Below are 11,517 nucleotides of genomic sequence, written 5' to 3'. Positions count from 1 at the left end.
CCTCGAGTTTAGGAATGATGGAATCAGGACACTGTCGTCGCCCCCCCCCCCACATTTTACTATTCGATTCTATTCTCTTCTACTTTGTGCTAATCTATTCTGTTGTATTGTGTCCTATGCTATTATTTCCCATTCTATTGTTCTATTTTTCATGTTAAAATGATTGGACATCGTGAGGCCGTCGCCATTAATAGAATAAAATGATAGAAACACCAACAAGAAGACATTCAAAGCGACACAAAAAAAGGTAATTTACTGAATGTCACACATTTTTTCAATCATTTATTTGATATATCCAATGCTGATTTCCTTTATTGCACAAAAAACAAGCCCCCGGCCCTATATTCTAGCAATATCTTATGGTTTACTACATACGTTAGTCCCACAATAAAGCTTAAGACTTCAAAACAGAATGCTATTGTTGCGTTGAAAAAGAGTAGACAAAGACCAACAAGAAACAATATCATAAAAGTGAGTACCTAACAGTTAAGTAACTGTTGGGTATATATTTAACCATAACTTCAGATAGCTATGTGCAATACTTTTATGTGTTGCACAAAGAACAAAGTACCCATTTCACCAGGAGCATTTTTCATAAAAACAAATTATTTTGTTCACTCAGCAATTGTCTGCCCTCATAGAATGACTGCTGTTCAGCGTCTCCATTTCTCTGTAAGGAGGAGAGATGGCACCACTGTCATTATCATGCCGTGGGAAACGAAATAAAAAAGAAAATCCAAATTTCCGCAGGTTATAATAACCACGTGAAATTGTTTACCTCTGGTGAGATCGAAGCAGCTTTCGCAGTGCACGGCTCGCTTGTAGATCCACATGCTGTCCCCGGCTTTCATGTGACCCAGAGTGTTGCTACAAACCTCGCACTGCCAAACCAAAAAGCAAGAGGAAAAAGAGTCCCAAAGCGTTATCGACAGCTTTACTAACAGACTTCCCAATGTTGGGGATTTAGAAATGTCAAACGGGTTTGGTCGGTGTTGCACCTTGAAGCAGGATGCATGGCAGTTGATCTTCATGTCCTCCAGCACCATCTTGGCCTCCGAGTTGAAGGGCTTATGGCAGTAGGAGCACAGATCCTTCTCAAGCAAAAGCCTATAACAGAACACATAAACCACAGCCGTTCTGTATTACTTTCATGTTTCCATAAATCAATTTATTTTTAAGGCACTGTATGATGAGCTACAGTAATTGTGTGGGGTTGTCGCATTCCATCTTGTACCTTTCCGATGAGGAATACAATGTCTTGATGGAAGATTTGGACAAGTAGGCATCATTTGCCGGAAGGTCGTGCGCACTGATTTGAGAGTGAAAGTGTTAAAATGTGCCCCGACCTGATACATGCAGTAGTCCTTCTTTACCCTACAGTTATTTTTGTATTTTAGAGTTTACAAAAAACGGCGCTTGAGATTCAAAAACCACATCTTGTTTACCTGCTGTCCTTGTAGGATGTGGTGGTGTAGACGGTGGGACTGGTGATGCTGCTGTATTCATAACTGCAGTGACCAGATAAACCATTGTAGTAGGTTAGTCCACACATATTCATGTGTTTTTAAAAAGGATTGTGAATTTTATCCTCATATAACACAAACAAATTCAATGACTGTTTCTTATAAACTAACAGATGAATAAAGTATAAAATATGGGATTTTTTTAAACAAAATAATCGTATGGATTACCACTTTAGATGTTGACCAATATTAAGCACCAAACTGACTGACTTACTACCGACTTAATACTTTTAATTTGGGCTCATTAGAACATAATGATTGACATATACTCCATTCTATAATAGTTTTCTTTAATATCTGACAAGTTTGATATGGCTCGTGGTTTCTTCATTTCAGTTTGTATTTGTACCCTATTTTAACTTTGTATCAGGCCGATGTATCAGCCCACCCCTACTGTAAAAGCTTAACTGGTGTTCCAGTATATTACTACCTGGAGTCAGGTCTGCTGGAGTAGCTTCGGCGGGTGCTGATGTACCCGTCACTGTGCGTGCAAAGACAAAATAAATCAGGGTGCAGAAGGACGATATATCTATGTAATTGCTTCTCCTTTCAAAAGGCCCTTTGACATGGTTCGCCCTGGATAGATACCTGGGCTCGGAGCTGATGGTGTAAGAGGTTGTGCGGGTGGAGGGAGTGTCGTCAGTGCTGTTGTAAGAGCTGTGAATTAAAATGCTGAAATAAGATGTTTGGCAGGGCCCAGAAGTTGAACTTTGAAAGTTAGAAATTATTAAGTTAAATTCAATTAATCGCACTGTGGCATTTGTATTTATTGTGACTATGCTGTAGTTGGTTCCACAATAGCTGTTTGTGGTTTTGTTTTCAACTGAATTATGCAGTAGGCGGAATGTTTAGCTGTTATAGCTGCGGTTGTAGTTTTGAGTTGGACTGTCTCCGCTAAACAGAAATTAGGGTATTTACAATGGCAAATGTTATTATTATAAAGAAAGAGAGAACAACACAGTAAGGTCAATAATACATCATCGTTATTGCATGATAGCGCACCTTTTGTTCTCCAGAACTTCTCTCTTGGTGAAGCTTGTCGAGCTGCAAGGGCAGACGCATGATGTTTACGTTAAATTATGCTGATATTAATTTATTTTGAGTTAGTTAGTACATGACAACTAAATAACCGATTGGCGTCACCTGAGAGAAGATGGGAGATCCGACTTCATGGATTTAGGCAGAAGGGTGTTGTACAGATCGTCCTCGGTCCTGTCAAAGACAACGATGCTATGAGGGGTCACTTCCATAAAAAAAACTAAAAAAAAACAACTATTACGCATCAAAGTATGTCTTACGTAGAGGAGTTCCTTGTAGTAGTAATAGTTGTAGTAGTGGTAGTTTTACTATCATCTCTAAAAAAGAAAAAGGGGTGATGACAGAGGCATGTATAATCTATAATAAAGTATGTATTACAGTCATTTTGCCTTTTATCGTAATTAATTGTCAGCCAGTTCAACACAACTCACCCCTTGGGGCTTTCCACTGTAAAAAAAGATGACTTGATGACACCTGCAGTGCTTTAAATGTAGAAAAGGTACGTTTTAATAGACAATCAGACCGACAGAAAATAGAAGAATAGATAGGAAGACACACATAGTACACCCTTGCATCCATCCATGATGATATTTATATCTGGTATTTCAAATGATAATATAGTAAATCATTGGTCTCACCTGACAGGGGTTGAGGGGCCAGACTGGAGGGATTTGGGGAGCAGACTGTCATACAAGTCATCCTCAACACTGTGGAGGAATTTCCCAATATTCATTAGTGAACAAAACCGAAATGCCTTCTTTTTTTATGCAAAAGTCTTAGAAAAAAAGATCTGAGAAATGGTATTTTATCCAGAAAAGGTTCTGGTTGTAGTGGTTGTTTAAGCGCCGTCCGAACAAAAAGAAAACCAAACAGCACCTTTAACGGACTGGTTTGTCGAAGGTCTGAGGTGTTTAAATGGGTGATAATTATCGGACGAAGCTTACCTGTCAGTGCTAGATCTCAGGGTCACAGTCTCAGTGACACTTGTGTTCCTGTAATAGATCAGATAATTTCCCAAACATTACAACATTATTGATCATATTTAAAGGCACACAAGAAGTTGAATCAGTGGTGGGCAAAAATATCACCTGTCGTCGGAGAGGAGTGTATCAAAAAGTTTGTCCTCAGCCCTGCAAATAAATATTTTCAATAAAGGATGAAATGATATTTGATATGCTGAAAATGTGATGCTATTTATTAAATAATCAAATAATAATAATAATATGATATATTTAATATAATCATTAAATAATAATAATATTCATTGTTTTTTAATATATGACTTAATATATATATTTAAATAATTACAAATGATTATTAATAAAACTATTAAATAAAATCCTTTGGACATAGCAGATTATTGGCAGCGTTCTGTTGAGTCTTACAGATTTTTGGTGCTAAAAGTAGTTTCAGTCACTTTGGTTGTCTTAGACGGGGACAGGGGTGAGTACAGTTCCCTGCGTGAAAAGATGTGACAACAATCAATCAACTCCTCTGATCACAGGCCAAATGTATGTGCTATAATAGCCCAGGATAACCAACACTAAACTATACATTATTTGCTGGAGCAATGTGTGTTGAAATTCCAAATAAAATTAAGAAATATATACAAAAGAGAGATAAGTTAATGAAAAAAACAACCTTTTAATGCTTTCAAATACTGAATATACATCCATCATTACAAGAGAAAACTCTTTCTCAAGCGGCAATGATATTATCTTCCACAATTACAGTCATCCATCTGAATGATACGACTTTCAGATTGTAGCATAGGAAAAATATAGTTTGACTGACTTCACTGTGTGTGTGTGTGCGCGCGCGTGCGTGTGTGTGCCTGTGTGTGTGTGTCTGCGTGTGACTAAAACAAGCATCACTCGAGTACGCTGAGGTGTAAGAACATGGAATTCATCAAGGGGATTGTGAGACTATAAATACTTCATGGGTCTAAAAATGATGCCACTGCATTTGAATTGGTCTCCGTCGTAAAGGCTCCATGATGAAATATAAAGCATTTGTCTTTTGCGGAGTGTGATAGATTGTTTTGGATGTTTTCTCTTGATCCACTTTACTATTTGAGAGCAACATATATGTGTTTTACCCCTTGCTTGAGCTCTTCACATCGGAGAAGACCCGCTCAGTGAACGCGTCGGTCTTGGTGGGGGTTTTACTCACGGGGGAGCTGCCAACATAAAATAATAACTCATTGCAAAATTTGGCTTTTTATTTGTAATATCGCCACAAAGGGGATATGCCACCGCTGCAGGGTTACCTGCTCACAACCTGTCTGGTGGTGATGGTTGTCTCAGTGGTTGTACCGTCCTTGCTGACACTAGTCGTTGTGGTCCTAAAAACAGAATTCACAAATTTGGAGAAAAGAAAAATACTATTTGACAAAATGTCAGTGTTTGATTAAAAGGAATATATATATAAATATATACATATATATATATACATATTGCATGGTTTTGAGGTCTGAGCGTCAAGAAAGCATGGCTTTCAGTATTGCATTCTACATTTGTAATGCATGGCTTCACGCACGTCATGGGGTCATCTGACTTCAGTGATGATGACAGGCTGCGGAAAGGAAAATAATTGATTTGACTTCTGAAAGTTGGCCAATATTGTACCATGAAGATAATCATCCTTAATGTTTTTGATTTGATCTCATCTTACCTTCTGGTGTAGGAGGTGGTCTTCTGTCCATAGTTGGAAGGGAGGGTGCTGCCAGAGAAGATCATTCCCACATCATTCTGCTATAAGTTATGTGCCTTGACTAGGTATTGGTATTGAGTCTAAATATATATATATGTATATATACATAGATATACATAAATATAGATGTATATATAGTAAAATCCACACCAACCTGATGTCATTTAGTTCCTCCTGACTCATACTGAATCTGCAAGTCAGAGAAACAGGCTGTTGAAATAGGTACCAAACTGTGGCATAGACATAAGGTGTACTGAGATGTTCAGTAGCCATGGATATGAATATGAACATGTAAATGTTCATGTCAAGTTTATGTTCATGTTCATGTTCATGTCAAGGCCCTACCTCTTGGTAAGAGCCTGCACGGAAGTTGACGAAGTTCTTAGTTTGGGGATGCTTGTCTCCTCAGGTTCAGGGCTGTTTAAGAAAACAAAACAGAATTATGTTGTGTGCGTGCATGTATATAGTACATACAGTATATATGAATAATGAATTGATCAGGTGTCTACCTGTTAAGGGTTTCTTTGGAGCTGTACCGGCCTAAAATAGTCTTGCCGAAGTTGGGATCGCGACTGTGGGAGGAAAATCTTTCATTCTGGCTTGCTTGTATGCTAAACATGCTGCGGGCTTTTAATGTTATGCAACGGATGTAATTATATGAGTTACAGACGCATTCTTGTGTCTGGGTCTTTCTTTATGTCTTACATGTCTGTGTGTGTGTGTGCGTGTGGGACTTACTCGACCGGCTCGTCCTCCTCCACGTCCCTCCGGATCCAGCTGTTGTCTTTCAGGGGCTTTTTCTTGGTGTCTCCCGTTGCTAGGCAAGAAGTTAGTTAGCAAACATCAGCGGGACACCTTGGCAACTATTCAAACATACGGTGAGGTCCTACGACCAGTGAGTCAGTTATGACTTTGCTATGGAAGAAATATTTGATTGTCAACATATAAATAACACGAATATAATATCACCACCATATTATATTGATGATACATATTTATGCCACGGCTTTAATGAATCCGGTGTTCTGATTGGTCAATGGCGGCAATCAGCCAGTCATGATTTTCACGGGACAATTTGATATCGCGCCGCGCTACTTCGCGTTAACGCAAGCTGTCGGCGACACCTGGTGACTCTACATAGAAACTACAATGGAAGACTCGAGGACGTGAATGCGGATATGGTCAATTTCACATTATTACCAGTAAACAGGTGAGTCATATGTACAGCGGGGCGAAGTTTTTTGTTAAGGGCGATCGGGTCGCCACGTTGCTGCGGTGTTATCAACGTTGCTGTGGACTATTTTCCCTAGCGGAAAGAACCCCCTCAGGAGTGAAAAAGTCCTTATCACCCTGTGGGGCTTTGTTTTACGATTTTATATATATATATATATATATATATATATATATATATATATATATATATATATATATATATATATATATATATATATATATATATATATATATATATATATATAAAACAAATATATATATATATATATATATATATATATATATATATATATATATATATGTGTGTGTGTGTGTGTGTGTGTGTGTGTGTGTGTGTGTGTGTGTGTGTGTGTGTGTATGTGTATATATATATGTATATCTATATATATGCATAATATATTATCATTCATAAAGATAGAATATTATATATATAATATTTATTATATTAATATAATATACACCTCCATCAATCAATCGATCGCTTGATTTCGTTTTAATGACTTTGATCGACATGTTGTCATCGGAGAATTTCTCAGTACTTACAGGAGTAAGACGTCCTGGAGTAATGAGACATTTCGCCGGTGTTAGAGCTTCACCTTTTAAATGCACCGGGGAGAGAGAGAACAAAAGAGATTTAAAACATGCATGTAAATCAGCCACTAGATGGTGGTTTTGTCGACAGGTAAGGATTGAGGAGTGTGCGCTGAGCAGTGTCTTTTCTGCTTTGTTATCGCCACATATGGGGACAAAGTGGAGCAGCCATTCATGCCACCAGTCCATGTACCATATAGTCTATATATCACCGTATAGTATATATTTATATCCACCTATACTTATTCTACCATTGTACCAACAGATAAGTGGGTAGTTTGAAACCTGTTTGTCTTGATCTGCCCCCTCGGGGAGACACACCCACTCTCCACAACACACCTTCCCCAAACACACCTTTGGCAGCAGAAAGCTGCATCAGCAACATTCCATGAGCCATTCATGATAAGGATTATGCCCCTCCTCCAAATAACATACTACAGTACAAACAATCCACCACTGTACAGACACACGGTCACACCCAAGTAATGATTCACTACAAAATGATTGATCCTGTTAAATATGTTTGGTTTATGCAAACAAACATATACAGTAACTGTGTACGTTGTTATAATGTATATAAGAGTCAGCAATTTTTTAAAGACCTACAACAGAAACATAGTCTGGCTTGGACATTTTTGCTGGTGATAATTCACTACAGTGGAAAATCCTCTTTAAAGCTAAAAAAAACGTGTATTTTCTCAGTCAAAATGAGATTTGTCTTTGCCGTAGGTATTTCAACAATACAGTCATAATAAATATAGCTGCAGGCAGCAATACACAGGGTCCAGTTTAGTTGTGTTAGGTATATATTAAAAGTTTTCCGGGTTCTGTGAAACGCAGCACGAGTTACAATTTTCCAAGTTGATGTTGAACGCTGCAGTTTCTTTCACTCGTTGTTTCATATTGTTTAGTTTAGATGTCCCTCAAGAACAGTGTTTTAACAATTACCATTTTTCCTGAATCATGCACTGTGAACACAAAATAAATAACCAGTTCCTCCAAAGGTTCTCAAAACTTCCTTCGGTGCCAAAACGCCAATTATAGTTTTTGGAGTTTTGTGAACCACAGCGCAAGTTACAGTTTTCCGAATATCCTTTAAACGCAGCATCGGCCCAAGTTGTCTGTCTACGTGCAGCAAACAGTGTGCAGTGCACAGGGCGAAAGTCGCCGGATGTGAATGAGTTCCGAGAGACGAAGCTTGGACTTATATAACTTTGGATGATGATGTCACCAAGCGCCCAGCTTCTGAAACTAATCATTTTGCGCCAACGTCCTTCTACTTCTGGTAAAATTACAACAGTTTTTAAATCACCTGTGCTGCAAATGTACATCGATATTGATCAAACTCGAACGACAAGACGTCTGAAACACCCCCGGTTCTAACGAGAACCCAACCATGTCTTGTGTACTGCGGTTGCTGTGTTCCAGACATTTTAGCCTGAAAAACACAGAGGAAATTAAAAATAATAAAATCCGGGCTAAACCAATAGGGCTGCATCCCTGTGGGGTGGACCACTATTATTACACTGGTACTGTCCAATAACACCATAGCTACAAAATGTGTTCTAGTGTAAAGTGAGCATTCAGAAGCTCTGCCTAGATTCTACATTTGACCCAGGGAATGGAGTACGTATTTCTGGGTGAATTAGACCAGATCAGTCATCGCTTTTTATTAAATGACAATGTAGTTTCAAAAATGTAGGTCAGGAATGGAAAGGAACAGGAACAACGACGTGAAATGTTTGCTATGGACCACTGATCCACCATTATCATGGGAAGTAACATGACTTGAAAATAAACTTGGAAAAGAAATCCTAGCGAGTGAGTACAAAACTATTTCTCGATGTCAGTGGTCAACTAAACACACAAGACACATCTAATTCCTTTAAAGTGTAATGACGTCCCATAATTAACACAACCAAACATCGCTTTAACAACATCTGACAGCACTAGAACTTCCACATACCAGTCTATTGTACATCAGCAAACATGAAGCACATTTCCCTCCTCGAGTCTGTGTCATAGATTAAGATAACAGGACAGGATTGACCCTGGAGTCTACAAAAAGTTGCCATAATACAATTAAATACCTTTGTGTGTAAATCCTGTGCCACGGCTCGGGAGAGAGAGCAGAAGAATTTTAACAAGCGCTCATATGATTTCTGTCCCGTCTGTCACCCGTGCCTGGAAACACACCCTTTTCGCTCCGTGCGCTTTTTGACCTTAAGGCGGGGGAATCCAAGGCCACCTCTGGGCGTGGCCTCAGACAACGATCAAGGTAGAGCGGGTTTCTATCTCCCTCTTTCACTCTTCTCCCTCTCCCCTCTTCTCTCTGTCACCCTCCCTTCCTCTCTGTGGCTGGCTTTGGGTGGCTTCAAGCACTCGTCACCGCAGCCCAACAATTCGCCGTTTTTTTTTCCTGCTGGGTGAAAGAGAATGGAATTAGGTGGAGCACCGAGGAACCTGCCCTTCAACACTGTCAGTACAGGGGGTATAGAGGACCTCACACACCTTGCCTTAGAGCACCTAGCACCTTAGCACATCATGAGTAAAATGGAAAAAATGTAGTTTTAATTAAATTGTCACACAACATGTGACACGCCCATAGTAATGATGTATTGACTCAGAGTGTAAAGAAATAAATAGTCGATTTGAGAACTTGGCAGCATTATTTTGCTGAGTCTGTTGTTGAATTTGCTTATGTCTATAACCTTTTATATTTTTCATGCTCGCTATAATTTGATTTCGAGTATTTAGGCGATATATTCATATTGTATTAGTAGTGATGAGAGCTTTAGCATTATGTAAACCCTTCGCTCCTATTAACTGTGCATTAATGCAAAAGACATTTATAGAAATCCCCCCTGTTAATGACAACCTCGAGTGATTCAATAAAATCGAGGCTATAAGAACTGACTAAACAATAATGAAAGAGAGAGTTTTGGGTCATCATTGTGCTGGAGTCATCCATACAAAAAGTATAAGCACCCGTGGTAAGTGGCCTTGAGTAAAGCTTCTTTCAACTAGCATATATATATTTTTTTATTATTATGGGCCAAGTCCCTGTAGTAGGCAGTGGTCAGGTCCAAAGCGGTACATTTAAGAGGCAACATATGGGAAAAGGCTCATTGGCCAAACAGGGTTCATATGATCAGGGCTCAGAACAAAGCATCAGAGGCGACAGGGAAGACACTAATTAATGCAGACAAAAATGGTTTGGACTGTAAATGCCATGTATAATGACTTCTGTGGCATTGATCCTTGGGTGTGTCTGAATACTTTAGGCTGAAGGTATGAAAGGTGCATAGCAAGGAAGGGCGTGACACAAGAGACGACAGATATCACGGCTCCTCATTATGTGTCCCAGCCTACATGACAGGAATGCAGACTACACGATTCATCAGTCACCACAGTGTCAAGTGTGACTGCAGGACAGAGGAAGTTTTATAGAGCCAGATATTCGTAGTAATTAACAAACACGTTTGAACAATGATCATATAAACCATTCTTGAACCGACTCAGAAGCGTGTATTCACGGTGGTGACGAAGCGTTACGTAACGGATTCATTATTGATCTTCGATCGGTTTATACATCTTTGTATATATTTGTATTTGTACAAATGCAGCAATTGCAAAATAATCTCCTGGGCTCTGCGTGTTTTTAGGTGATGAATGACAACACTGGGTGGCACCAGTGCTATCATGGGGAAAATGTATGCCACCGAGCAACACCGCAATACATGCCAATTTGAAACTATAAGTGTTCTAAAAATGTCGGAGGCCACTAAAATAAGGCCAACCCATGGTGGCCTTCATTTAGTTGTGCAATGCAAGATGTCATGAATTCATTTGTTAAAGAACTAAGTCTGTCCACTAAAGCTTCCTCCAAGAAAAGACAACGTGTATCGTTGCATGAATGTTTCCTGCCCAGTGGGTGTGTTTTTGCTCTAGAACTAACACAGAGTGTATGGGGCTTCTTTCTGAAAAAGTTGAATGAAGTTGCCGCTTTTTTTTTTTTATACTCTCTACTCATGCATCGTTAAGGGAAATATTTTGCAGTGTATGGTGCTGTATGACTATATGATATTTTATGTGCTTAAGTTAACCCACTGACAATCTTTGTGAGGTATTGTTCTTACATTTTATTACGATGGGAAGCTGCGTCTTTTTTTTTAAATTTCCATATCCAGTCTTATTTGGCTTCCACTATGATCCTTGTTCATGGAGTGTGGAAGCACTTCCTGGGTTGCCATGAGAGAAAAAAAACAAACAAACATATAGACATACCCCTCTCCTCTTATTGGGCCACAGAACAGCCTAGCAACCAATAAAGCACTTCTGGGCTCTGTGTACATCTCTCTCTCTCACACACACACACACACACACACACACACACACACACACACACACACACACACAC

General features: G+C 39.1%; 1 protein-coding gene across 2 annotated transcripts; it reads right to left on the bottom strand.

Annotated features, from left to right (window-relative positions):
- Positions 1-305: 305 nt before the first annotated feature.
- On the bottom strand, positions 306-9,269 carry scel (sciellin). 2 transcript variants are annotated; one of them, XM_080019617.1, is made up of 25 exons: positions 9,188-9,269; positions 7,050-7,102; positions 6,012-6,090; positions 5,783-5,845; positions 5,619-5,690; positions 5,428-5,463; positions 5,235-5,282; positions 5,100-5,135; positions 4,831-4,905; positions 4,660-4,740; positions 3,947-4,018; positions 3,650-3,691; positions 3,506-3,553; positions 3,200-3,268; positions 2,993-3,043; positions 2,822-2,878; positions 2,667-2,735; positions 2,526-2,567; positions 2,112-2,180; positions 1,954-2,004; positions 1,446-1,508; positions 1,235-1,309; positions 999-1,107; positions 779-881; positions 306-670 (listed from the first exon to the last, which is right to left on the bottom strand). In XM_080019617.1, the coding sequence occupies exons 2-25, from the start codon at positions 7,078-7,080 to the stop codon at positions 654-656; spliced, it is 1,458 nt and encodes a 485-aa protein (XP_079875743.1). In that variant the 5' UTR covers positions 7,081-7,102; positions 9,188-9,269; the 3' UTR covers positions 306-653. The 2 variants fall into 2 exon arrangements, with proteins under 2 accessions (XP_079875743.1, XP_079875744.1); XM_080019618.1 differs by lacking the exons at positions 4,660-4,740; positions 4,831-4,905.
- Between the last annotated feature and the right edge of the window lie 2,248 nt (positions 9,270-11,517).

This window comes from Zeus faber (assembly GCF_960531495.2).
Source record: "Zeus faber genome assembly, chromosome: 18".
Taxonomy (NCBI): Eukaryota; Metazoa; Chordata; class Actinopteri; order Zeiformes; family Zeidae; genus Zeus; species Zeus faber.
The sequence above is the reverse complement of the archived record's forward strand: the minus strand, read 5'-3'. Positions and strand labels throughout refer to the sequence as shown.